The sequence below is a fragment of the Electrophorus electricus genome, unplaced genomic scaffold, assembly GCF_041902795.1.
Source record: "Electrophorus electricus isolate QZ-2024a unplaced genomic scaffold, ASM4190279v1 Scaffold32, whole genome shotgun sequence".
NCBI lineage: Eukaryota > Metazoa > Chordata > Actinopteri > Gymnotiformes > Gymnotidae > Electrophorus > Electrophorus electricus.
In genome coordinates, this window is record NW_027658605.1 from 989026 (window position 1) to 1016961 (window position 27936).

General features: G+C 40.7%; 1 protein-coding gene across 1 annotated transcript; it reads right to left on the minus strand.

Moving 5' to 3' along the window:
• Positions 1–6993: 6993 nt before the first annotated feature.
• Positions 6994–14077, minus strand: LOC145655690 (homeodomain-interacting protein kinase 1-like). The gene is made up of 10 exons (XM_081709179.1): positions 13960–14077; positions 10702–11117; positions 9998–10371; positions 9215–9338; positions 8668–8787; positions 8461–8547; positions 7979–8160; positions 7603–7833; positions 7220–7346; positions 6994–7092 (listed from the first exon to the last, which is right to left on the minus strand). The coding sequence occupies exons 1-10, from the start codon at positions 14075–14077 to the stop codon at positions 6994–6996; spliced, it is 1878 nt and encodes a 625-aa protein (XP_081565305.1).
• Between the last annotated feature and the right edge of the window lie 13859 nt (positions 14078–27936).

A 27936-nucleotide genomic window follows, 5' to 3' on the forward strand; every position in this document is an offset into this window, starting at 1 on the left:
GGCAAGAGATTGTGTTTTAGACTAAAATGTAATGCATTCTAAATGGTATCTTTACATGGCAAGTCTGTTCTTTACCTTTTAAACACATTGAAACAGCATTGTAATCGCCCTAAACACTGTTTCAGGGCAAGAGATTGTGTTTTAGACTAAAATGTAATGCATTATAATTGGAATCTTTACATTGCAACTCTTTTCTTTGACTTTTAAACACATTGAAACAGCGTTTCAAAGCATTGTATTCGCCCTAAACACTGTTTCAGGGCAAGAGATTGTGTTTTAGACTAAAATGTAATGCATTCTAAATGGTATCTTCACATTGCTACTCTGTTCTTTACCTTTTAAACATATTGAAACAGCATTGTAATCACCCTAAACACTGTGTCAGGGCAAGAGATTGTGTTTTAGACTAAAATGTAATGCATTATAATTGGAATCTTTAGATTGCAACTCTTTTCTTTGACTTTTAAACACATTGAAACAGCGTTTCAAAGCATTGTATTCGCCCTAAACACTGTTTCAGGGCAAGAGATTGTGTTTTAGACTAAAATGTAATGCATTATAAATGGAATCTTTACATTGCTACTCTGTTCTTTACCTTTTAAACATATCGAAACAGCATTGTATTCGCCCTAAACACTGTTTCAGGGCAAGGGATTGTGTTTTAGACTAAAATGTAATGCATTATAAATGGTATCTTCACATTGCTACTCTGTTCTTTACCTTTTAAACACATTGCAACAGCATTGTTTTCACCCTAAACACTGTTTCATGGCAAGAGATTGTGTTTTAGACTAAAATGTAATGCATTATAAATGGAATCTTTACATTGCTACTCTATTCTTTACCTTTTAAACAGCATTGAAATCGCCCTAAACACTTTTTCAGGGCAAGAGATTGTGTTTTAGACTAAAATGTAATGCATTCTAAATGGAATCTTTACATTGCTACTCTATTCTTTACCTTTTAAACAGCATTGAAATCGCCCTAAACACTGTTTCAGGGCAAGAGATTGTGTTTTAGACTAAAATGTAATGCATTTTAAATGATATCTTTACATTGCTACTCTGTTCTTTACCTTTTAAACACATTGAAACAGCATTGTAATCGCCCTAAACACTGTTTCAGGGCAAGAGATTGTGTTTTAGACTAAAATGTAATGCATTATAATTGGAATCTTTAGATTGCAACTCTTTTCTTTGACTTTTAAACACATTGAAACAGCGTTTCAAAGCATTGTATTCGCCCTAAACACTGTTTCAGGGCAAGAGATTGTGTTTTAGACTAAAATGTAAAGCATTATAAATGGAATCTTTACATTGCAACTCTGTTCTTTGACTTTTAAACACATTGAAACAGCGTTTCAAAGCATTGTATTCGCCCTAAACACTGGTTCATGGCAAGAGATTGTGTTTTAGACTAAAATGTAATGCATTATAAATGGAATCTTTACATTGCTACTCTGTTCTTTGACTTTTAAACACATTAAAACAGCATTTTAATCGCCCTAAATACTGTTTCATGGCAAGAGATTGTGTTTTAGACTAAAATGTAATGCATTATAAATGGAATCTTTACATTGCTACTCTGTTCTTTACCTTTTAAACACATTGAAACAGCGTTTCCAAACATTGTATTCGCCCTAAACACTGTTTCAGGGCAAGAGATTGTGTTTTAGACTAAAATGTAATGCATTTTAAATGGTATCTTTACATCGCTACTCTGTTCTTTACCTTTTTAAAAAACATTGAAACAGCATTGTAATCGCCCTAAACACTGTTTCAGGGCAAGAGATTGTGTTTTAGACTAAAATGTAATGCATTATAAATGGAATCTTTACATTGCAACTCTGTTCTTTGACTTTTAAACACATTGAAACAGCGTTTCAAAGCATTGTATTCGCCCTAAACACTGTTTCAGGGCAAGAGATTGTGTTTTAGACTAAAATGTAATGCATTATAAATGGAATCTTTACATTCCTACTCTGTTCTTTACCTTTTAAACAGCATTGAAATCGCCCTAAACACTGTTTCAGGGCAAGAGATTGTGTTTTAGGCTAAAATGTAATGCATTCTAAATGGTATCTTTACATTGCTACTCTGTTCTTTACCTTTTAAACACATTGAAACAGCGTTTCAAAGCATTGTATTCGCCCTAAACACTGTTTCAGGACAGGAGATTGTGTTTTAGAATAAAATGTAATGCATTATAAATGGTATCTTTACATTGCTACTTTGTTCTTTACCTTTTGAACACACTGAAACAGCATTGTAATCGCCCTAAACACTGTTTCAGGGCAAGAGATTGTGTTTTAGACTAAAATGTAAAGCATTATAAATGGAATCTTTACATTGCTACTCTGTTCTTTACCTTTTAAACACATTGAAACAGCAATGTAATCGCCCTAAACACTGTTTCAGGGCAAGAGATTGTTTTAGACTAAAATGTAAAGCATTATAAATGGAATCTTTCCATTCTACTCTGTTCTTTACCTTTTAAACATATTGAAACAGCATTGTAATCGCCCTAAACACTGTTTCAAGGCAAGAGATTTTGTTTTAGACTAAAATGTAAAGCATTATAAATGGAATCTTTACATTGCAACTCTGTTCTTTGACTTTTAAACACATTGAAACAGCGTTTCAAAGCATTGTATTCGCCGTAAACACTGTTTCAGGGCAAGAGATTGTGTTTTATACTAAAATGTAATGCATTATAAATGGAATCTTTACATTGCTACTCTGTTCTTTACCTTTTAAAGACATTGAAACAGCGTTTCCAAGCATTGTATTCGCCCTAAACACTGTTTCAGGGCAAGAGATTGTGTTTTAGACTAAAATGTAATGCATTATAATTGGAATCTTTACATTGCAACTCTGTTCTTTGACTTTTAAACACATTGAAACAGCATTGTAATCGCCCTAAACACTGTTTCAGGGCAAGAGATTGTGTTTTAGACTAAAATGTAATGCATTATAAATGGAATCTTTACATTGCTACTCTGTTCTTTACCTTTTAAACACATTGAAACAGCATTGTAATCGCCCTAAACACTGTTTCAGGGGAAGAGATTGTGTTTTAGACTAAAATGTAATGCATAATAATTGGAATCTTTACATTGCAACTCTGTTCTTTGACTTTTAAACACATTGAAACAGCATTGTAATCGCCCTAAACACTGTTTCAGGGCAAGAGATTGTGTTTTAAATGGCCCCCTCAGCCATTCAGAACACATCAGAACCTCACGCAGTACCCTGCAGGAACTGCACATGGCCACCTTTGTTTTCTCACCGTGCTGCTGTTGAAGTCCAGGAGCAAATCCTCCTCTGATGTTCTCCTGTGCTGTCCTCCACAGGATGCTCATGAGTTCCTGATGCTCTGCTTACTGCAGCTGAAAGAGGAGGGAGAGAGACTCAGGGCCTCTTTCTTCTCTTACATCTGCCCTGTGGCAAACTTTGAGTTTCATATCAAGTCTGTGCTCACATGTACCAGGTAATTAGGTATCACTGTTGCATATCTCCTTTGTGTTAATGGACTGGTCTTAACCAGTCTTAACGTGTTTGTTTAAAGTACATTTTCTCACCGAGAGTAGGCGCTTTCTCCGGACATCTCTGTTTAAAGTATTCATGAAAGTTTCATAACATACATACCTTAAATATGAACATGTAAAATGCTCACAAGTTCAGCTTGTATTCATCATATAGCTTTCAAATCTCAGAGTGTGTGTGAATTTGGGAAAACATAACAGGAGAGAGGAGAGAGAGAGACCAAAAAGAAGAGAGATGCAAGCTGAGAGAGACACAGAGACAGAATGAGAGAGAATGAAAGAGGCCTGTTAATACAGAGATGGCGTTCGATCCGTGATGCGTTTTCAGTTAATCATATGAAAAAAAAGGTGTATTTGTTTGTTGCAGGAATGTGCACCCACTGGCACCTACAGACTCCAGGCGGTGGTTTCTCATTTAGGTGACAGCATGGACCATGGTGAGTAATCTGACATTATTTATACACGTGCAGTGGAAACTATTAAATGACTAAGGACCACCGACTACTCCGACAGGCCACTATATCAGTGACACAGCTGAGGGAGAAGGACAGAGCTGGTTGTCATTCAGTGACTTAAAAGTATCAAGAAGCACTGAGCCAGCCATCCTGAAGAGCAGGACAAAAACAGCCTACCTGATTTTCTACGTGCACAGGTAGAATCTCACCTTTCAGACTTGGGAATGTAGGTACCTCAGTCTAGGAGCACTCTAACAGAAACAAGTTTTACAAGCTTATATATGTAGGGAGTAAATTAGCCTTTACTGTGCCCTGGGACTGCAGGTCTCTTGTGCATGACAGGTGAGTGAGGCCTACTCCCAGCACCGGTTGGCAGGTGCTAACCTTCTTTCTCAGTCCTTTCACCCTTCCCTCTCTGTAAAAGAATTAAAAAAAATTTAACCCATTAAAATGAGCCATTTTTTATTCTCCACAAAATAGTAAATGCCCCCTCTGGCGTTCTTGTTAAAACACTTTTTCCATATTTTTATGCCATAGATTTATAACATGAATAATACTATACTTGTCAAGTCAACATATTTAGATGAGGTGTCCTAGTGTCAGTTATTGTCTTCTAATCGCTATTGGAGATGTACAAGTCCCCATTCTTTATCCCCAACATTGTTCATACTAAAAGATTAATTTCTTTTCCAAGTAGCACATGGCAGGGATTAAACACCTATTTACATGGACGTCACTTCCATCGCCACATATGAGAACACTACCAGGGTGCTTCACTGACAGAGGAAGAGCTTCAGTCCTTTTTGAGAAATAACCAACTTGTATTTTAATTTGCAGATGTTAGGAGTGAACCAGCATCTGTCTATAGTTCTTTTAATTGTGAGCACACATATTTAAACCCTTGTTTTGTTGTTGCTTGTCAGTGTTTGACCCCATGTATGCTGCTTTGCTGTGTTTTAAGACTGCCTGTTATGTTCTAAGTAGTGTTAATGCTTAATGTTCTTCGTGTTTGGTTTTGTCTTGTTCTGTATGATAATAAACGTCTGTGGCATCTGAACCGCAGCTCATCTTTGCATCCGGCTTCACGTCACAGGAACACCGACCGTTGAAGGTTGCCTCGAGCCAAGGGAAAGAAGAAAAAGGGGAAGAAGCAGTGTAGCTGCTTCTACCCAACCCATGCAGGAGAATCCTCCATGCTTGTGGGAACACTCCCTGTCATCACATCGGGGGAGAGTATCTCTGGAGGATTTTGGGGGGGCCCTGGTGGTGGTCCAGGATCAGATGCTGCAGAGTCCTGCCTACCTTCACTGGATTACCGGGACCCGTACGATTACGACTACCAATATCCAGGGTCTGACTCTGCAGGGTCCTACTCTCCCCCCACGGACTACCAGGAGGACTATGAGGATTACAGCAGGAGTGAGGAGTATGTTGACGTCGGCCTCAGGTCGGACACCGAATCCGACCGCTCTGAGGATCCATCAGTGGAGGTGGAGGAGGCCCGCCATGAGGATCCTTCCTGTGGTTTATAGACCGGGTCAGAGGACTCTGAAAGCAACGAGCCTCCGATGTTAGTGCTTAATGTTCTTCGTGTTTGGTTTCATTTTGTTTTGTGTGTTAATAAACATCTGTCTCATGTGAACCACGGCTCGTCTTTGCATCCTGCCTTGTCTCCCACGTCACAGAACAGCAATTCATCTACACTTCTCACAGATAAAACTATTGCTAACGGCGAAGAATAAACATGTTGCAAAAAAGCAGTAAGAGCTAGTATGCAGAAACAGTGGTGTTAGCGTGAAACAGTTTCAAAAACAGGAGTCTCCTTATGAAGGAAGGAGGTCCTTATGAACCTCTGTATTTTGACAGCAAGTATTGACCATGTGCCATTAAAACCATGCCAGGTATGGTATTAATCCACAAAATAGCACATCAAATCTAATTATTTGGCTAGTACAGGGTTATGCAATATTCCCTCAACTCAGCAAAATGCAACAGCTTGAATTACTTAACTGATTAATAATAATAAAAAATCTTTCCTGACTAGAAAAATATAGCTGACCCATTCGAAAGATTAAACATCCAGTGAGTGTGTATCCTGGCATGTTAAGGTAAAAGGCATCTCCGACTGGAATACATTTAAGCGGTTTCGGGCGCCATCTGGTGGCGACTTGGAGTCCTTATCACGCTCTCATTTCTTTTGTATGGCGGGACAAGTGTTTTGTTATCCTACCTATCGAACAGTTCTACCTAGATTTAATGCACTTATGTACATTAGCATTAGTCCAGGCTTCTGGTGTTTATTTTGGATGCATATATTATAATTAGGCTACTGTGGACATTTGTATTTTGTATAGCTACAGCACCTGTACTTCACACACGTGTAGTAATCGGATCTAGAAAGTTGCCAGCCCTATTAAAATATTAGATTTATAGTATAATAGTTTCATTAAACAGACAACGCGTTAATCACAATAATTTGCATGATGATTAATCTTGAACCAAAAATCTCGCCGGGAGCTGTAGTTCTCTTTCCAGACACACACCCAATAAAACTGTGCTTGATCATTTCTTATTGATAGCCACTGACTATAGGATCAATAGAATAGTACAACCAAATAACCTTTAATGTTTTGCTTTACTGTAATACAATTTAGAATTGCGATGTTACCCTTTTAAGAAGAACTGAACACATTGTGACAAGAGCAACTAGATGAAGCTTTATTGACATGCTGGTCAAGGACTCACATCCAATATGTTTAAAATACATTAATTGAGGCCAAGTGCAGCATAAAAAAATATTTTAACTTCACACAGAACCAAAACCATCAACATCAAAATATAAATGTATAAAAATATGGGTATTGTTAAAAAAAATGTTAAAAATGGGGCCTCCCACAGAAAGGCATGGCACAGTCAGCGACTTCAATTCAAAGTTTTTTATTCAAAGTAAAAAAAAACAAAAACAAAAAAACACTTGGGCAGGTTGGTGGCGCTCTACACGAACTTGGACAGACGCTTGGGGCTGAGCGGGATGTATGTGGACATGTCGGAGTGCTGCGCCGTCACCCAGCTCATGACGTTTGCCCGCCGCAGCTGGGAGTTGGGGCCAAGGAAGGGAAGGAAGGGTTAAACAACAAGATGAGTGACAGCAAGGAAAGTGTTAGGAAGGATTTCATAATGGCTTTAAAAAGGCGAGGCGAGGGCACCTGGTGGGCTGGACTTTGGTGTCATCTTCGTCCTCCGAGTCGCTGGAGATGATGATGACGCTCATAGCTGGGCTAGGCGTGTCAGAGATGATAATGGGCTCCGATGCGTCGCCCATGCCATGCACGGGGGAGGACACAGGTCTGGCACAGGGTCAGAGGAGCACGTCAACACTCTCAACACACACTGCACACTCGAGTGAACACACACAACCTATCACCAAAGTGTGATGGCACAGAGCCATCCAGCACTTGTTACAACAGTTGTACCCACAATGCAGACCCACACACTAGACCAGTAGGTCTCAAGTCCTGTTCTAGGGTTCCCTTGCACTGAATTAGTGTGGAGTTTTAGCGTTAATGCCAGCCATTATAAAGTGCAATAAGAAGCAGGGAGTACCTAGCCCGGCTCTCTGCTTGGCGATCTTTTGACCTCTTGAACCCGCCCTGCTGTGCCGGTTGTCCCACCTGGCTGTGCTGGGCGAGCCAGCTGCTGAAGGTGTCATTGAGGTTGGCAGCTGTGCTGGCCCCGCCCCCCGCCCCACCCCCACTGCCAAACAGGCTCTTGCTGCCATCACACCCTGTGCACTGCCGATTGCAGATCTCCATTTTCTGGAAGCAAGATTTCACACTGCAGCGAGAGAGAGAGAGAGAGAGAGAGACACGGGCGGGGGGCAAGTTACAGTACTACCATTTGGATTTGTAAATTAAGATGGTGTTCCTTAATTTTTTTTAAAAACTGTGACATGTAGATTGGAAGGCCTGGAACAACTCACTGGGCACTTTGAGGGAACTGGAGGAGGTGGCTCATGGTGACAAACGGGTGCTTCAGGGCCTTCATCGGCGTGATCCGTTTGTCAGCGTCCAGCGTGAGCATCTTCTTCAGCAGGTCGATGAACTCCCGCCGGTCTGCCTTCTCCGCCGAGACGTCTGCGCCTTCCAGACTGGTCGCATTGACCTGCGTGAGAGACCCAGGGGTGAGTCATATTAAACACCAGCAGAGGGCACCGATCCACCTAAGACGCAGCAAGTTCTGCAGCAAGTTACTATGCATTGCTCTGCCTTTCGTAGATGCCATTCTCCAGAGCGATTCATGTGCGTTCCTCATTATAACGGCACGAACGCTCGACCTTTGAGCTAGCACCTTGCTCGACCTGCTCTACAACGTGAGCCGTGGAAGCTGTTTCTCACGTTCTTCAAATTCACATCACAACAGTAAAGCAATGCGTACAGTTATGTGCACAAAAGCCAAAATAACCTGCATCATGTCGTCAAGACAGGTGAAAATGTACTTCCGTGTCTCTTTGGACTTGATGCCATGCTCTGCCTCATGCTCTGAAGGCGTCTGGAGAAAGGAAAGAAAAAAAATCAACCATTCAGCTCCACCATAAAGTTACATGACATCATTAAGTTACATCCCTTATGAAACAAACACATGGTATTTGGCATTTAAAGACTGGCAAACCTTGAGTCTCCACAGGGGGCAGCTGGAGTCAGGGCTCCTGTGGAAATAATAGTTGCTCTTGGTCCCTGCGCTCAGCAGGTACTCTGCTGGTAGGCCCTGCGTCTGGGAGATGTAACGGATCTGCAGAGACACCACACGGCAAGAGGATTACGACTTTATTTTGTGTTCATCCTTCCATTTTCAAAATGCATGTATAAAAAAAAAAAGAAAAGAAAAACAGGCCATAGAAACTCTTATTTATATTATTCCTAAAAATAAGCTAGCCAAAGCAGTAGCTAAAAGCTCAAACCATACATTCACTCTCTTCCTTGCTAGCCATTATGGACTCCCTAACAAACTGCATAGTTAGAAGAACGGCCATTTCCATTAGCAACACTACGCCACTCTTTTCACAAACAAGATTTACGTCTTCATCACACAGTGAGAAAAGTGTGAAAAGAAAGTGAAAGAACCGACCCCAAATCAGCGAAATTCTACAGAGCTCCGTGAATCCAAGCCCAAGATGCGTGAAAAAGACTAGGCACAGCTCAAAGGCCCGTGTGCTTACCTGATCATATTCAGAGGCTCCCGGATACAGGGGGGAGCCCAGAAACAGCTCGGCGATGACACAGCCCAGCGACCACATATCCACGGCCTCGCAGAAAGGGAGACCCAGGATGATCTCAGGTGACCTAGACCAAAAACACAGATATCGCCATCATGAAATAAGTCTCGGCTGATTCCGTAGTTTGTGGTGATTCGGCGGCAATTGCTTTAACACAAACGGTGCTGAATTCATTCATGAAAATGTAAAAGGTTTAAATAGTATTTTGTTGATGAGTCCAGGTTTTTTTTTCCCCCCTACACACCACTTTACATTACACACCCACTATTCTAACATGGAACTATATGCAAAAATGCACTGACACTACAATGATGTTCTGTTTTCCATTAAGTAAATACAGAGTATCAATGCAGTTAAACACTGTTACTCGGTAAACAACACGGTTAATTAACGGTATAGCTACAATGCAACAGCAGTTTTGTACAGACATGACCAATACTAATATTACCAAAACCTGCAACTCGGAGCATCTTAACTAATCTCAGACATTGAAGAGGATTCATCAGGTATTTTGCTAAATAACAGCACTCACATGACTCACTAAAATTAAACCACTTATAAATCAAATATGAATCAGTCGTGCTCCAGTTAACTGTAATGCTTATCACGATTTTAATGTGTAGCAGGGTCATCGCAACTGCCAAAATGTGCAGCTCTACTCTAAAGCACACTCGAGTGCAACAAGTGCACACTTATTTCTAACACGCCTCAGCACGTGTCCCTCACCGGTAGTATCTGGTCTGCAGGTAGCTGGAGCACACGGCCTCGGAGACGTGGCTAGCCGAGCCGAAGTCGATGACTTTGACCCTGTACGGCTGCCTGACGGGGTCCACCAGCATGATGTTTTCGGGCTTGAGGTCGGTGTGGATCAGGCCCAGGCTCTTCAGCTTCATGAGCGCTTTGGCGACCTGCTGCAGCACGGGCCGGACGCACTTCAACAGAAGCGGGCTGAACATGCTGTCCTTCAGGAAGTCGTAGAGGCTCTGCCCCAGCATCTCGAACACCAGGCACATGTGCTTCTTGTGCTGGAAGCACTCATACGCACGCACGAAGTTGAACTCGTCTGCGTTCTCCCTGCTCAGCCGTCTCAGGATGCTCACCTGAGGAGGAGCAAATGAGGAAAGACAGATTTAATTTTTCTGCACTTTTTTTTTTAATACACATCCAAACAGGTATGGCTTATGCAATTGTAGCTAAGCCTTCTTTTTATAGTAAGCTTCAAGCTGTCGATGTGTTATCTGAACTAGTTCCTACTGATGCTTTGAAAATTAGAACTAGTGTGCTGATACCAAACACAAGTGTTTTTGTGCTACCCTGGCTGTATACAGATTCCACAGTGTGAGTTAGCACATCTGATACCAACAAACAGAATCGGGGCTACAGCTGATTCCATATCAAAAGCTCCAAAAAAGCAGGCAAAACTTTCCCACCTCGATCTGACCCTGTCGAGCAAAGAATGGATGGTTTTTCAGGATCTTGATGGCAACCATTTCATTGGTGTCCTTCTTGGAGCATTTGGCCACCTGGCCAAAACTTCCACAACCAAGGTAGTGCAGAACCTCGTAGCTGTTGGAGGCAGAGCAGAGGATTTCATTCTGCACCAGCTGGTATTCGCAATCACTTATCGATTTGCTGCTATCTGCGGTACAACCGGAGTACGCAATGGACTGGGTGGAAGAGGTGGTTGTTCCGCTCCTGGCCACGCGCTTGGACAACGAAGGAGTGTAGAGATCCTCCAGGATCTGTACGCTGTCGCTGCTGTGTTCCCCTTCTCTCTTCCTCTTCAGGCTGCACCGCTTCTGACGGGCGTCTTCTCCCCGCTGGCTGGACGACGACGCAGCCTTGTCTGAGGCTCCAGAGGGGGAAAAGACCAGGGCAGGTAAGCCATCGGTTGAACTGAACCCTGGATCCGAGGGCCAGGGCGTCCCCGGCCGAATCCGAGGACCAGGACTCCGCAGGTAGTAATTGCTCTCGAATTTTACTTTCTTGGCGATCCCACTGGAGGAATCTGAAGGGGAAGAGAATATTCCTTTAGGGAAAGATGAAAACAGGGCCACTAACCAAAGGAATGCTATGCAGATCTAGTTAGGGGCTATATTCAAAATTAAAACTAAAACAGCAGATTTAAAAAAAAACAACAACAACAACAACAACAAAACACGATCTATGATTTAGCTAACGCTAGCTAGCTAACGCTAACGCTAACCGCTAGTTAACTTCATAATTTACCCTCAGTGTTGATTATTTTCCCACCTTTAACCTTACGGAAAGAAGGCTCAAGAAAACCGAACGGATATAATTCATGATCATCCATGTTGTTCTGTGGTTCTTAATTTAAAGAATTGAAATTATTAGCACTATATCGACCGGAGTGAGAAGATTTCCACCAAATATCAATTCGCTACTCTACGGACTCTTCGTTCCATGGCAACAAGGTGACATGGACAGGTGTAACGTCATAAACTGCTGCACCTACGGGCCCAAACTGGCAGACTCATATAAATCACTTGATAGCATCGAATATTAAATACTACATTTATCAACATAACATTTCTTAGGACTAATACATGTACCTGCTTACCGATTTCAGCCGTCTACATGCATCCGTTCTCCAGAATCCCACGCTAAATATTTTGTGCTTTTCTGGTAAATTTCCACAACAATCGTGGCTGTCATTTTAAATGGCATTTTAAAACATGCTTCCAGTATAAGATAACTTCAGATTTTGTCAAAGAAAATTCAATTACATAAAAAGTGGGGTGGGTGACTTCATATGTTTCCTGGGCAAGTGGCGTGATTGGCAGGTGTTTCAACAAATGGAGGAGGTATAGATGAAAACGTAGACCCTTCACTTGTCTTATTTAGTTCTCCTTTTAACCGTTTAAAGGTCCGCGTGCTGTCAATCAGCTTCCCATTTATTATAAGAATGATTTGAACGCCAATACTTTTGGACATCATGGAAAGGAAGAGGCTTATTTGAGCTGAAGTTTATGTGGAGTTGTTTGGGAGCTTCTAGCATGGACTAGCTACAATGTATAAAGTATACTATTTCTTTACAGTATTATGGTATAGATTCTGTGGATTCCATATATACATTAAATGTAAAATGTTGCCCAGTTATGTCAGAAATAGCAAACAAAAACCACAGGCTCCAAGTTACTGAAAGAGAAGTATTAAATGAGGTCCTGGTAGAGCATACGTGCAGGTTTGTCAGACATGTTCATGAGGAGTTTAACTGAAGCAAAATCCTCATCACACACCCAAGGAGTCAAAGCCTGCAAAATCCCCAAGTAGCAAGACTGCATCCAGGTAGCACTTGCTGATGGAAAGCAAAAAATAGTGCTGTATCCTGCTCTGTGCCTCATCCACTGTACCAGTCTCTTAGTATTGGACTTAGTGTGGTTAATCAATCTTTGACTGTGCTGATTACATTTATGTCATTTAGCTGACACTTTTATTCAAAGCGACAATTATGACTGAGTACGATTTGAGCAATTGAGGGTTAAGGGTTTTGCGCGGGGGCCCAACAGTGGCAACGTGGCAGTGAACCAGCAATCTTCCGAGAACAAGTCAAGTACCTTAACCGTTGAACTACCACTGCCTGTGTTTATATATTGTACTATTTAAAGATTTTGCAGTTACTTGGATTTTGTCAATATAGCAACATGCCCTCAGTCCAGCAGAACAGGAAATCTGAAACCTGATAAATTACCTGTTTCAATTTTTGTTTTCTATTTTAAACACACACAATCCCAAAAAGATTTCTCTGTAGTAATACAGTTCACTACTATAGTTATAGAATTAGCTCCAATTACCCCACAATATCCCTTTAAATTAAGCCAAAATTCAAAGTCTGAGGTGAAGATCCTATAAAGGTTACATAAGAGCTTGATGTTACATGTGTTTTGAACAAATACTGCCACTAAGTGCCAAAGAACTATTTTTTATAGTTACACCTCCCATGGAATTCAAAATACAACAATCAACTTGTTAAACACATTAATCACACATTGCATTTGAGATACATTTAATACAGTTTGTTAGTCTGTTTGTAAAAAACACTATTTTTTTTAAAAAATGAAGGCATTAAAACAAACAATAAGCCCAGAAACTACAATAATCAAGTTCAATAATCGAGCTGATGTTCAATGTCCGAATCCCTCATGTCTCTCCGTGTTCCTCTTCCTCTCACAGGTAAGGATACAGGCTTTCCTCTGGCCGAGCGAGTAGGCCACGGGCCAATGGTAGGGCTGGTCAGGGAGCTGGTGACGAAGGGAGCTGCTTCCTGATCTATCGTGGGATGACATCACAGACTGCTGGACCTGTAGGAGGAGCCAAAAAAAAAAAAGGGCACCAAGATATCGATAGGTATGTCAATATTCCCAGGCCCCAGCTAAACTACTGCCCAACATTGGAAACCTATTATAGCGTGTAATTATTATGAACCTATTATAGCGTCTAGATTCCACTATTACTGCCTCGTAGTAGCAGGGCTCTGCTGTACTATAAATGTGTTTCTGTCTTCTACTAAAAGTCTCTTTTGGCAGTGTAATTTATTTTGGTCAAATGGCTGCATGACCGTTTTCAAAACAAATTTATAGAGGTGTTGGTGAGGTGATCCTTCCTGAGTTCCCCGGCCAGCAGAGCATGAATGACCTGAGTGGGCGAGCAGCTCTGCACCATGGCACCGAGCGCAAGGTCCTTGTCCTCCCTGATGAAGAGGTTGCTTTCGCCCGCCTTGTGCGGCAGCATGCAGGCAACCAACTCCGCCTTGGCGTCCATGGCCCTCCACAGGTCGGTGGACATGTGCGCCAGTGTTGTCATGGAAGCACGCGACACCATGGAGCTCAGATTCTTCAACTGAGACAGTGGACATGGGGCTCAGGTGTTCAGGCACTCCATGGGGATGTGCCTGTTTAAACACGCCGATCGGACTCATCCGATATGTGGCAGATTTACTTGGTGTGTCAGAGAAGGAAAAGCATCAGTTTGTACTACCTACCATGTTTAAGGACAAGATATTCCTCGCTAGAACATTCCAAATTGACTCTTCATCAGGTTAGAACCATTTTGGTCACAAAACAGAGCAATTCCAGCTCGGACAGCAAAATGCGAAGATCCTTTTTGGGCCATTGTTTATATGATTTGATTAGAGAATCTTTTGTCCCTGAGAGGGCCCCTCTGGACCACAGTCAGGCACACATCGTGGAGCTTGGGAAGCAGGATGTCGGTGTGGTTCTGGGCCAGAGACTGCACCAGAGTCAAGCTCCCCTTCTTCTTCTCCCTAAAACAGCGTTAGAACACGGTGCACATACCTGGTGTTATGATATCGGTAATGCTAAACAGGTTTCATTAATAAAATCAACTTTTAAAAACACAGAAACAAATGTATTCGCTGTCAGGGTGACCCTCACTAATTTTTATATTTATTTTTCCAAAGCATGCCATTTGTGTATTTTTAGGTATGCTCTGTAATTATAGCTCTTTGCCACCTGCCTGAAGTGGGGCCGCTCTTCTCTGACAGCAGCCTGTGGGCCGCGGATCCTTCGCTCTCTCTGGGGCTCATCCAGTGGTGGGAAATGGCTCACAGAGGAAGCATCTGCCTCAGAGTGGGAGCTACTCTGGCTTTTCCTCAGGGGATCAAATCAAAAATCAAAATCAAAAGTTATTTATATAGCGCTTTTTAGAACAGATGTCACAAAGCACCTTTACAAATGTCCAAGTCCAAGCCACCAGTGAGCAAGCCAAGGCTGACAGTGGCAAGAAAAAACCCCACTAGAGCATGAGGAAGAAACCTTGAGAGGAACTAAAACTAAACGGTGGGCCCATCCTCCTCTGGCCGACAACAGTCACCACAATAATAACAATTACCGAGAAAAATATAATTATAAAATGAAAAAACAAGTAAAGTGTCTTGGTACAGGTAAAGAACCTGCACCTTTCGATCTAAGCAGACATGGTGGTTTATAATGAACTAAGAGTTCTCTAAGGAACTGTGGGGCAAGACCATTCAATGCTTTGTAGGTAATTAGAAGTATTTTATAATCAATATGAAATTTTATTGGGAGCCAATGTAAAGTATCTTAGATAGCCGTGATGGATTCAGATTTTGTCGTTCTAATGAGCACTCTGCCTGCTGCATTTTGAACTAGCTGGAGCTTGTTTAACCACTTAGTAGTACAGCCTAATAGTAGGGCATTACAATAGTCCAATCTTGAAGTAATAAATGCATGGACTAGCTTTTCTGCATCATGTGAGGAGAGCATGTTTCTAATCTTAGAAATGTTCCTAAGGTGGAGAAAGGCCTTCCTAGAAATATTATTTACATGAGCTTCGAACGAGAGACTGGGATCCATGATACCGCCAAGATCTTTATCTGTGAGGGAAGATGTGACTGTGATTTCATTGAGGTTCTTTGAGTAATTAGAGGATCTAGCTGTCTCTGTGTCTAATAGAAGCACCTCTGTTTTGTCAGGATTAAGTGAGAGAAAGTTTCTCAACATCCTTTATGCATTCGGTTCTGATTCAGATATGCGCTTAGCTGCTGAACTACAGCTTTTTCTAGGATCTTGGAAATAAATGGTAGGTTTGAGATCGGTCTGTAGTTTGACAGCTGACATGGGTTGAGGTTAGATTTTTTGAGAAGTGGTCTGATTACTGCAAATTTGAATGATTTAGTAACGTAGCCAATATTTAAGGATTAGTTTATTAAATTTAGTAAAGGTTCAATTACTTCAGGTAGAATTTCTTTAAGAAAGTGTGTGGGCAGTGAATCTAGTAAGCACTGGAGGACTTTGAGCGCAACATCAGATATGCAATTTCTGGCTCTTGGATAGGTGTAAAAGATTCAAAAGTCATTTTTGGCTTGGTTGTTCTTGGTTGTACCTAAGTAGTTGCCCGATGTCATATTAATGCTCTTAACGTTATCTCTAATGTGCTTTATTTTCTCATTGTAGAAATTCATGAACTCTTTACTACTATGGTGGTGATGTAATCTGAGCATTGGTGTCAATCTTATTCTTAGTTAGATGGGCAATTGTACTAAAAAGAAATCTAGGATTATTTTTTTCTTTTTCTATTAGGTTTGAGAGATAAGCTGTTCGAGCGGTAATAAGTGCTTTTCTAAACTTGAGAAGGTTCTCCTTCCATGCAAGCCGGAAGACTACAAGCTTAGTGTGGCGCCATTTACGTTCAATTTTTTATTTAAAATGTGAAAGTGTTTTGATTTAAATTGCAAATGTGGTCATTATACCAAGGTACCAATTTTTTGTCCCTAATTTTTTTATTCTTAAGTGGGGCAACATCATTAAGTGTGCAGCAGAATACTGATTCTAAGCATTCAGTTATTTGATGAAGTTCTGTGGCGTTTGAGGGCATCCTAGTCACAAATAGTATGTCTGGGAGACTGCCAATGTCATGTTATGGCCCCACCCCCTCCTCAAACGTCTTGGTTTGTGTGTTCATCCGTGTTGCCATGTCCTCTCGTGTTGTCCACCTGTTCTGCATTATGTGTAATCGTCTTTAATGTATATACATCCCCTGTGTCGTAGTGTGTTTGTTGATGTTTAAGGTGTACAGAGCATGTGGGTTGTTTTATGTATCATTCGTGTGTGTAATAAACGTCTGGTTAATCGTGCCTCTTCCCCGCATCCTGTTTACCTCGAGACGTTACAGAAACACCAACCGAAGAAGGATGCCTGGGAAGGGTAGGAAGAAGGGGAGGAAGGGGAGTAGACACACTTCCCCAGCTCGTGCATGCAATTCCCCCGTGTTCTTGGCTACCCTGCTGACTCCCACAATACGGGAATGTGGTCCTGGGACGGAAGTGGAGGAGTCACAAGGGACTGCGTCCGACTACCATGACTGGTATAATGATTTCCAGTCCTCGGAGTTGTGTGCAGCAGAATACTGATTCTAAGCATTCAGTTATTTGACCAAGTTCTGTAGGGTGTGAGGGCATCCTAGTCGCAAATGATATGTCTGGTAGATTGCCAATAAAACCAGGTGCAGTGGCTGATGTGATTGTGCGTACATAGTTCAAATGAAATTAAGGAATGGTCTGAGATGGAGTAGTATAACTACATCTACACCATAGCTCAGTACTAAGTCAGGCGTATGTCCACCAGAGTGTATGGGTTCTGTTATACATTGGGTAAAACGAACTGATTCTAATATAGAACTAAAGGCCCATCAGAGGGTCTTGGCCACTATCAAAGTGAATATTGTTGAAATCACCAACAAAAATGTAAAGGAAATCTGCAAATTCCTTAATAAATTCTGAGTAGCGTCCTGGTGGCCTGTAGATGCCAATTACTGGAAGAGGCTGGATGGGCTTTTTATCGCTGGCTACATGATTTATGCTAGTAAAAATCATTTCAAAGGCTTTCTGGTTTATGCTTAATGTGTCAATAGAAATAACTGCAATGTCAGCTCCGCGGCTAGTTAGACGAGGGTGGTGTACATAGCTGTAGCCAGAAGGACACGCTGCATTTAAAGCTATGTACTCGTTTGGCTTGATCCAGGTTTCTGTTAGGAAAAGTACATTACATCTATGATCTGTTAGTATTTCAGTTATCATGAGCATTTTAGACGCTGATGATCTAACATTTAGCAAACCCAGCTTTAGATAAAAGGAGTTTTCTGTGAATCAGTTACTTTAATACTAATTATGTTATTAAGCGCATACTACAGCATCGGACATCGCCTTCGCTAATTGACACACCTCTTCAATATTATTTTTAGTAATCTCTGACTGACGAAGGCGTATATCGTTAGCTCCTACGTGAATAACTATCTTAGAAAACCCATGCTTGCCTAAAACCTTAACACTACCTGCAACATCCGGCGCCCTGGCACCTGCTATACAGCTAACTGTTGCTGCTGGTCTCCCTAAAGGCCTGCTAATTTCACGTGTCGCAAAATAAAGTCCCCTATAACCAGAGCACTTCTAGCGCTTGAGTCTTCTCCGTCAGACTAGCAATTCAACTACACTTCTCAGATAAAACTATCGCTAACGACGAAGAATAAACATGTTGCAAAAAGCAAAATGTTAACGTTACTTACGTTTCTGGTAGTTCCTTAGATGTAGTTTGTGATGATAAAGTAGTTTTCGATGGAAGTTGCCACCATACCTGGTATGGCATTAATCCACAAAATAGCACATCAAATCGAATTATTTGGCCAGTACAGGGTTATGCAATATTCCCTCACCTCAGAAAAATGCAACAGCTTGAATTCCTTAACTGATTAATAATTTAAAAAAATATTTCCTGACTATTAAAATATAGTTTACCCATTAGAAAGATTAAACATCCAGTGTGTGTACCCTGGCATGTTAATGTAAATGGCAGCTCCGACTGGAATACGTTTAAGCGGTCTCGGGCGCCATCTGGTGGCGACTTGGAGTCCTTATCACGCTCTCATTTCTTTTATATGGCGGGACAAGTGTTTTGTTATCCTACCTAAAGAGCAGTCCTACCTAGATTTAATGCACTTATGTACATTAGTATTAGTCCAGGCTTCTGGTGTTTATTTTGGATGTATATATTATAATTAGGCTACTGTGGACATTTTCTATTTTGTAAAGCTACAGCACCTGTACTTCACACACGTGTAATAATCGGATCTAGAAAGTTGCCAGCCCTATTAAAATATTAGGTTTATAGTATAATAGTTGAATTAAACAGACAAAGCGTTAATCACAATCATTTGCATGATGATTAATCTTGAACCAAAATTCTCACCGGGTGCTGTAGTTCTCTTTCCAGACACACACCCAATAAAACTGTGCTTGATCATTTCTTGTTGATAGCCACTGATTATAGGATCAATAGAATAGTACAACCAAATAACCTTTAATGTTTTGCTTTACTATAATACAATTTAGAATTGCGATGTTACCCTTTTAAGAAGAACTGAACACACTGTGATAAGAGCAGAGTATATATGTGTCCTAAATCTACAGGATGACGGGGAAAAGTGAGGCATGTTCTAAGGGTCTATGTAGAAAGGAAAGAAACAAGGTTAGTAAAGATTAGATGTTCTCTGCATGAACGAGCCACTAGCTGTTCCCGTGCCCGTCATCAGCCACTGCTGTCCTTAAAGAGAGACAGGGAGAGAGAGAAACAGAAAGGGAGCGGTAAAGGAGACAAGAAGAGGGAGCGGATGACCTCGGGCGACCAGCTCGCGGTCAAACCGCCATGTCATGGCTGATAGGCAGAGACCTTGCGTTGGGTGCCTGAAGACAGAAAGGCTCCAGTATCTAACACGCCCCTCTTTGATTCCAAAGGAATCACATATCAGTATATAGACCTTTCTCATATGCAGGCACCAAGGCAACATTAGCATGATTAATCACGGAGGTAGAAATGAGAGTTATGAAAGAAGACAGGAGTGACAATAAACAGGGTCCACAAACAAGAATCAACACAATAATCAGGAGTATGGGAAAACATATGTTTATGAGCCAAGATCCCCAAGGGCCGACAAGCTCAGTTAACCAACTGAACCAAGAATCATCGGCGGGTGGAGGCTCAGCAATAGCGGTCTTCATGTGCAAAATGATGTCAGTAATGCTGTTATAGTAACTAGGGATGTCAAAGCAACACGTTTCATTAATGACCTTGCAGATGCCTCCCTCCTTTGCCAAGAGGAGATCTAGGGCTAGGCGGTTCTGCATGACAGCGGTACGGATCTTATTTACCTTATCATTGAGTAATGCCATGGCGTTTTCACTCCTATTGGCTAAATTAAGTACCTGCCATGCCAAACCGTTAATTTTATTAAGGGCTGCAGTAGTTCCTCCTCCCAGGAACAAACTCCCACCCGCGTTCATTCCAGGATTAGTCCATGGGTTGGCCAGTACATACCCACCATACCTATTAGGGGTGCCATTAATTACAGACCTTTTAGCTCTGTCAGATGTCAACTGCGAACATGTATATATGACCAGAGATGGGATAGTTAATGCTGGGGTACAACATCCTTTTCAGGGAAATTGATGATGGGTATGACTAACAATCAAAGTGGGTAGGCTGGAGTATTCCATCCTACCGCATACCCACATGATAGCTGCAGATATGCCAGTGCCCAGGATCGCAGGGCAAAGAGACGGTGTGCCTGTTATATTATTTATTGTGCATCTGCCCAGTCCCGTGCCTAATGTCCATACCTCATTTATACACAGCGTGTGACCAAAAAATGGACAATCAGGCAAGCCTGCAGAACATAGACAGGTGCTACCTTTCACAGGTAATACTGCTAGGGTCATATTTCTGAAATGGGGGTAATACCATTTACAAATGCCAATGTCACAGTCTGTCCTGTGGTTTGGCCATGAACGATCAAACAGGGCCCATGCGGGGAGATTACCACTGGCAGCTGCTGCCTTAGATACATTTCGTATAAACCGTACTCCCATATTGATCTGACAGTCGGATGAATTATGATTAAGTGCTGCTGTCATAACATCATCTACCAGGACTGGTACCCAGGGTGTATGGAATGCTTGACAAACCAGACAGTCCTTTCCTGGCTCCACCTCTCCTACCGCTACCAGGGAGACCACACAAGCTAATTTACCATTACACTGTTGTTGATGACTCTGAAAGCCCACTATCCCCCATTTTGTACTTTTTGAGACTGAAAATAATGCCAATATTATCAAATGAATGGGGCCCATTATTCCTATAGTAAGGTTTTGCAAGAACCTTTCAGGAAAGGACCAAAGAGTCAGCAAAAGGATGTTAATAGGCAGAAAGGATATCTATCAAGTTATAATACCAATGCTAAAGTGTATTGACATACAGGGACAAGGAGTACTTCCTTGGTGTGTGGTGCAGCCAAGGGCCAGTCCCTCAGCATGAAATCATATAACAAATTTTGTACTATATGTGAATGTGTTTAGGTGCATTTTGCTTGTCGGACGCGTCAGCTACTGGTGATTTCTTCAGCCGGCTGGTGTGTATCCACTGTGCTGATCCCGATGTAAGCACAGCGGTTCGGGTCACTGCGATCACGGTTGTTGGGGGTCCATACGCAGCTTTACCAGCTTTCCAAGGGTTCAGTGATTTGACCAAAACAGTGTCACCTGGAATAAATGCATGAGTAGGCTTGTCTGCGGGAAGAGGGAGAGAGCAAGCGACATTACCATGCACACTGTTCAATTTCTCAGTCAACATTTGGGTGTAGTCCACCAAGATCACGTCCATGTCACCTGAATGAGAAACACCTGGGTTACATCTGACCCATGGGATGGTAAATGGTCTACCAAAAGTTACATCAAACGGTGACAATTTATTGGTGGCACTGGGCGTCATTCTGATCTCACATAACACCGCTGGCAGTAGATGTATCCACTTCTTTCCTGTTTCCATCATAGCCTTTGTTAACCTTTCTTTCAAGGTATGTTTCATTCTCTCAACAATGCCAGATGACTGAGGATGATAAGGGATGTGAAATTTCCAGTCAATAGTTAGGTAGGTGCATAGTTTCTGAGTTACCTTGGAAATGAAACAGGGTCCCTAACCTGAATCTATTACCCAAGGCACACAGTACCTCCGTATTATCTCCTTGGCTAGGATTTTAACCTAAGAACAAGGAAATGCCTCAGTCCACTTGGAAAACCTGTCTACAATCACCAGCAGGTACTTCAACTGACTACAAGGTGGCATGTGCGTAGTCTATCTGTAGATACTGAAAGGGATATTCAGGAGCCGGCAAGGCATCATGTTTGGTTTGTGTTTTACCCTGGAGGCTTCTAGCACAGGTTAAAACACAAGCCAAACATGATCTAATGGCAAATGTACAATTTTGCAAAAGGTGCGGTATCAGAATTCTGTCTTGTATGTGAGATTTGTTTATAGATCTGGGAAATGTCAAAGTATATATGTCCATACCATGCCTGTTCAAACACAGAAAATATGTGTAAATATAATAGATAAATGCATTTATTATAAGAATTTTAACAGAGTTCAGTACTTAGATTTTGCATTTCTGATGAGAGAATCATTATCAAATAAAACCAAGACGAACAGCTGGGAAAGAATCGTGAGGATCCCTGTTTTCTGTGCACACTGTTTGCACAGAGCAGTGCGAGCCACTGCAATCGAGACTGATTCTCCTTCTCCAGAAAGTTGATTATTTCAATGATCAGCAGCATATCATTTTCTAATTTAAGGCATATGTTTTGAACAGTTTGCATACTTTTAAGGCATGCACACTGGATTTGAAAATTAAGTGAACTGTCTTTGATGTAGTGTGAATGAGAAATAAAATGGATCATTAAGAATACATTGGTCAAGGAATGTGCACTGATGGAACCCACAGTCCCTCGCTCACCCTTGGCCAAAACGAGTCGAGGAAGAGCAAACCCATTCCTGGTTCGGTACGTCCACTTAACAGATAATTTAGTGGTTTTACTTTTTGGCTACTCTACCCACCTCTGTCTGTATTGCAGTTTGGGTTGTTTGTCTGTCTAAATGTCCGCTTAGCTACTATAGCTAGAGCTTTTCTAATTTTATGATGAACGGTCTGTCTGCTGTAGTTTTATATAGTTATGGAATGCATTGACGTTCCACCTGTTTTCTCACACAAGGCTTTATGTCAAGCATAAGCGACTGCTTTTCATGCTATTTAGATTTTGCTATTTTAAAGGTACAAGACAAGTAATATAAGTGATTAAACCAAATTTCATCACCATACCCGCCCTTTCTCGTCTGCCCACACTTGGTGACGTATTTCGATGTGGTACGTCCACGCTGCAGGTGCGTATAACGTTCCTAAGTGCGGGCAGTTTGAGACGAACAGCTCAACTTAGCAGAGAAGAGTCGGTCCACAGTAGCGCCCCTCTCTCTGCGTCTACCTCTGTTCACTCACTAGAGAGAATCTGCTTTTGATTTTGATTTTGAACAATTGAATTTGATAATTTTGACCATTAACACTTTGTGCGCTGTGTGAGTGAAAACAATGTATTCTGTGCTTTCTAACTTTCACAGCAGTTGTCGGTTATGTGTTGATTTTGTCAGATGCCGTCACGGTTATAAAATCATTTTAGCGGTGCCGAGCCGCAGGTTGAATATTTGGAAATGACTTGGATAACACGTAAGCTACGTAACACGTAACACGTAAGCTGTTAATGGGTGCGTTTCAGTCCCTGTCATTTTCGTCCCGTTGTGGAAACCAATATATGTAAAAGAATTACCAAAAAAAAGGACTTATTGCTTGAAGCAGTGAAGCGGAGATGGGTTTTATGTTATGAGCAAATTTTTTGGCCCTTAACTCAAAAGAGAGTTCCATTTTTTGATGATAATTTATTGTAACACCATGAAAGGTAGCAGCGACCCTTTTGGTCAGCTGCAACATATAAAATCAAGACATAACCTGTGCATACATATGGGTGTGCTTTCTGTGCCTTCTTGTTATGAGTAAAGTAACCTAAATAGTAAAGAAAACAGGGCTCTCAGCAGACATTAGTGTTTTCTGGAAATTTGCTTGCTACCTTACAGCTTGTTTTCTTAGAAAGAAACATTTGACGGTGGAGTATCAGTTTTTGAAATATGGGTTACCTCTTGAAAAGTAGAGTTTTAAAGTACCTTGTTAATGGCTATAAATGAACAGTTTAAATGCATAAAAAGAGCAGCTGACGTGTTGCTTGCCATATGGGCTAGTTATCTCACCTTCATACGTACTGCTAACCTGACTGGTTACTTATCTTAGTTTGCCTTCTGCAACAGTCACCATTTTGTGGGGTCAGATATTTGTTAGCTAATAAGTTACTTCCATATACCCACCAACACATTCTACAGGTCAACACATTCCTGCTGCCCCTTTTGTGTATGTGTCATGACTGTTTATTTAATGATGTTTAAGTTGTTTGTGACCTAATTATTAACCACTAATAAAATCAGTTTAAACCATTCATAAACTTTTTGTATTCAATGCAGTAAGATTTAGCCTTTGGAACTAATGGTTTAGGGATATGCATACCCAGCTGCTTGCCTGTTGAAATTTACCTGTAAAGGTGTGCTGCCATTCTGATTGCTTTCTTGCCTGTTTTCTGTCCTTCATGAGTGTTGGTCTGCATACTGACAGTCTTTCTGAACTGACTGCCATTCACATGTATAACTGTCTGCCTTCTGATCCTCAAGCCTGCCTGCTTACATGTTAGATTGCTGTCTGTCCACCAAACTGTAAAAATGATTTATGCTTTTGACTTCATATCGCCTTTTCAGAACAAAGTATTCCAGGAGAGTCCTAAGAAAACTTGGACCAGGACAAATGGAGAAACAGAAGCGTCTTTTTGGCAGGAAGATGTAAGGCCTTTGCACTACAATGTTAAAAAATCTTAGAATAACAATATGAATTTTAAATGATTCTTATTTATACAGCATATTCCTTATAGAACCCAAAATCTCAAGGTGCTTTACACTGAAATGAACGAACAGTATTCAGCAATAAAACATTGATCAAATAAAAGTTAAAAGTCACAAAATATAAATGTAGAAAATGAAATTAATTTAAACAGAATTTAAATTAACCCGGCTAAACAAGCTGAACAATTAGACTAAGCTAAACAAGCCACTCTTTAATCTGTATTAAACACCAATAGATACTATAAATACTTTCTGGACTATTCCAAAGTATCGGAACGATGAAACATGAAACAGATTAAACATGTTTCATCAGCCTTGTTATTTTAAAAGATTAGGAAGTAATGTTAAAGGAATTAGTCTTATTTTCCTTATAATGTGCTAAAGTAGAATAAAATCATTTTGATTGTATTGTGCAATTAACAAAATACAACATGGACCTGAGCTCTATGAGTGATTCATCCATTAAATAGAGAATAAGAATAACAATCTATAAACTTAGACACAAGCTCTCTCAAAATAATTTGATCATGGATTTTAGTTCAGGCTGTTGATGTTTGAAGAATGACAAACGAACAACATTTCCTTATATATTTTTGTTGTTTCCATAGTAAAATTCCTTCACCTCCAAAAGTGGCACGGGCTTCTTCAGTATTTAAAAAGGTGAGTTTAAAATGGCCAAATTTGTTATTCATCAGAAAATCGAATTGTTGCTAATAAGTGAGATGTCAGCACAGTTGTTATGTTATCCTGATATTTAATTTCTTTTTATTCAACTTCTTTTATGGTTCTCAAAACAAGAGCAAGTCAAAAAGCACAAGACAAGACGAGAATAAACCTGTGAGGAATGACAGCAAAATGCTCCTTGATAGAGCCAAAAAAATCATCCCAGACTTGGTTGATCTATTTTTGTCAGATTTAGTGCTTGTTTGGGCAAGTGTGTTAAAGTCTTCCTTTGTTTTTGGTTTTGTTCCTTTTCATATAGTTGTTTATTCCTTTTTGTCTAGTGATGTCCATTATCCATTTAAAATCTGTCAAATTAAACAAATGTGAAACGAATTCCATAGTATTCAGATTTGATTGCAAAAGAGACCAACCACTCCCCGTATTTTGAATTTTGCATATACAGTATATGTGCAGTTCCAGCCTAGTCCATTGATCCAAAATCTGGCCCAGATGTATCTGTTGACTGCAAATTTGAATGATTTCTGTGCTCTGCAGCAAAGGAGCGTTTGGTTACTATCTGATGGATTAAAATAGGCTTGTTGGTAGCAAAGACATCACTAAAGTGTACAGAGCAAAGGTACTCCAGGACCAGGATGGGTAAGTAGCAGCTTGATCAGTGGAATCTTCTGTGAGACGTAACAGGATTTCGGTCTTAAATGTAATGTTAGATCAAGTGAAAAACTTTAGTGGATTGAAATACAGATAAATAAATCCACTAAAAGTGCATCTGCATCATTGGTTAAAAAGTTGTTCTGCTAGTTGTCTGATTTTGTTCCAGTAATCTAATGTTTCCTGGGACTAGGTGGTTCAAGATTATATTGGTGTTTGCTTTATTTCTGTGATTTTTTTAACCATAGTCTAATTGTTTATACTGTCTACCAAATGCAATACTGAGTAGTGAAACACTGACACAATCCCTTTTGGCGTCGGACATTTGTAATAATTTCAATAATCTACAGTTGTAAGTCAAGAGGGCAGCACCATTTTAAAGTCTAGTTTCCTTTCTCTGTCTCACTTTATGGAATTTTTCCATCTGTGTTTTTATTAAAGTTAAAAATGGAAAGGGTATTAAAACTCCCTTTCACTGACCTCTCTTCCACTGAACTTGAAGAGAAAGTGATGATATGAAGATGATTATGTTTATCGCTTTCACTCAGAGATCATTGTCTGAGGGTCATGTTGTACAGTTCACGATGCCCCGGGTTGCAATCAGGAGGTTTAACAGTGATGTGCCACACAGTTGTCTGTGGTGTTCTATATGATCATCACAGAACATCACACATAACTGGTCAAATTGTATCTCCAGTAGTATATTTGTGTATTATACTATATATTAGCAGCATATCTTTATGATGCAATTAAAAACATTCCCCATCCCCCTGAATACCAATCATATTACATATCTGGGTATTAAATTCACTTCCCAGTTGTCTGTTATTCAAAATAAATAGTCATCCAATTATTAAAACAATAAGCGACGAACTTCATTGATGGACAAAGTTGCCCCTTATACTCTTTGGACAAACTGCAATAATTAAAATGAGAATATAACCTAAACGAAATTGTTTGTTTTCAATTATTCCAGCGCCACCAACCTGTCTAAAATCTTTGGACAACATCATAACTTGATTCTACTGGAAAAATAAATCACATAAAATCAAACTCACAACATTACAGAACTGTAGTTGATTATTGCAAATCAACTACAATATGGAATAAAATGGATAAAACCTAGTATATCAGACAGAATATGGATAGACATAGAGCAAACATTATGCAAAGATCTAAAAGTCAGACTTACCATTTATCAGTCAAATCAATTAAAGAACATTCATGATCAACAATTTGTGGGTGGCCATGATACTAACAGCGTTGTGGAAATTCCACAAGATATCAAACTCCACACTAACATAAACATAACACTGCTTTCATGTCACTTCCACAAGTAGCCCAAACATAAGATATAGAAAGCAGGTAAGAGCGGAGCAGTCAATGTGCCTAATATGACTGCAAAAGCCTGGCAGGACAGGAGGTATTCCTGCTTCTGCTAATCAGCAAAAGGAAGCTCCTGGCAAAGTGACGTGGACTGCAAAAAAATCACCAGGAAGGTCAAGCTACAAATGCCAGAGAGGAGCAGGGAGCACCAAAAGTTCCATAGCATCCTGCGGAAAGAGTACCACATAAGCATGGAAACAGTACAGCAACCCATGGTATGAGCATGGACAGATGAGGAAGAGCTGCTAGAACAGTACGTCCCCAATAAGCAGGCAGGATGTGGATCCATCTCACTATTTCATCGGCAGAAATGCAGGAGCAGGTGATAATACTCCTGGGCCCAGCACTCTTCAACCTGGGTACTTTAAGGAGAACACGGCAGCCTCCCAAAAGTGATACAAAGTCCCAAAATGGCTATTACCTGTGCTGAATAACAGTATGAAGGACAAATCTACCCCTGTCCAAAGTTTAATTGATTTAACTGAATGCCAACTATACTACCACCATCAATCTGTGTAAGGTGTACTTGCAAGTGCCTTTAGCACCAAAAGCAAAAGAACTCAGTGTTTTCAACAC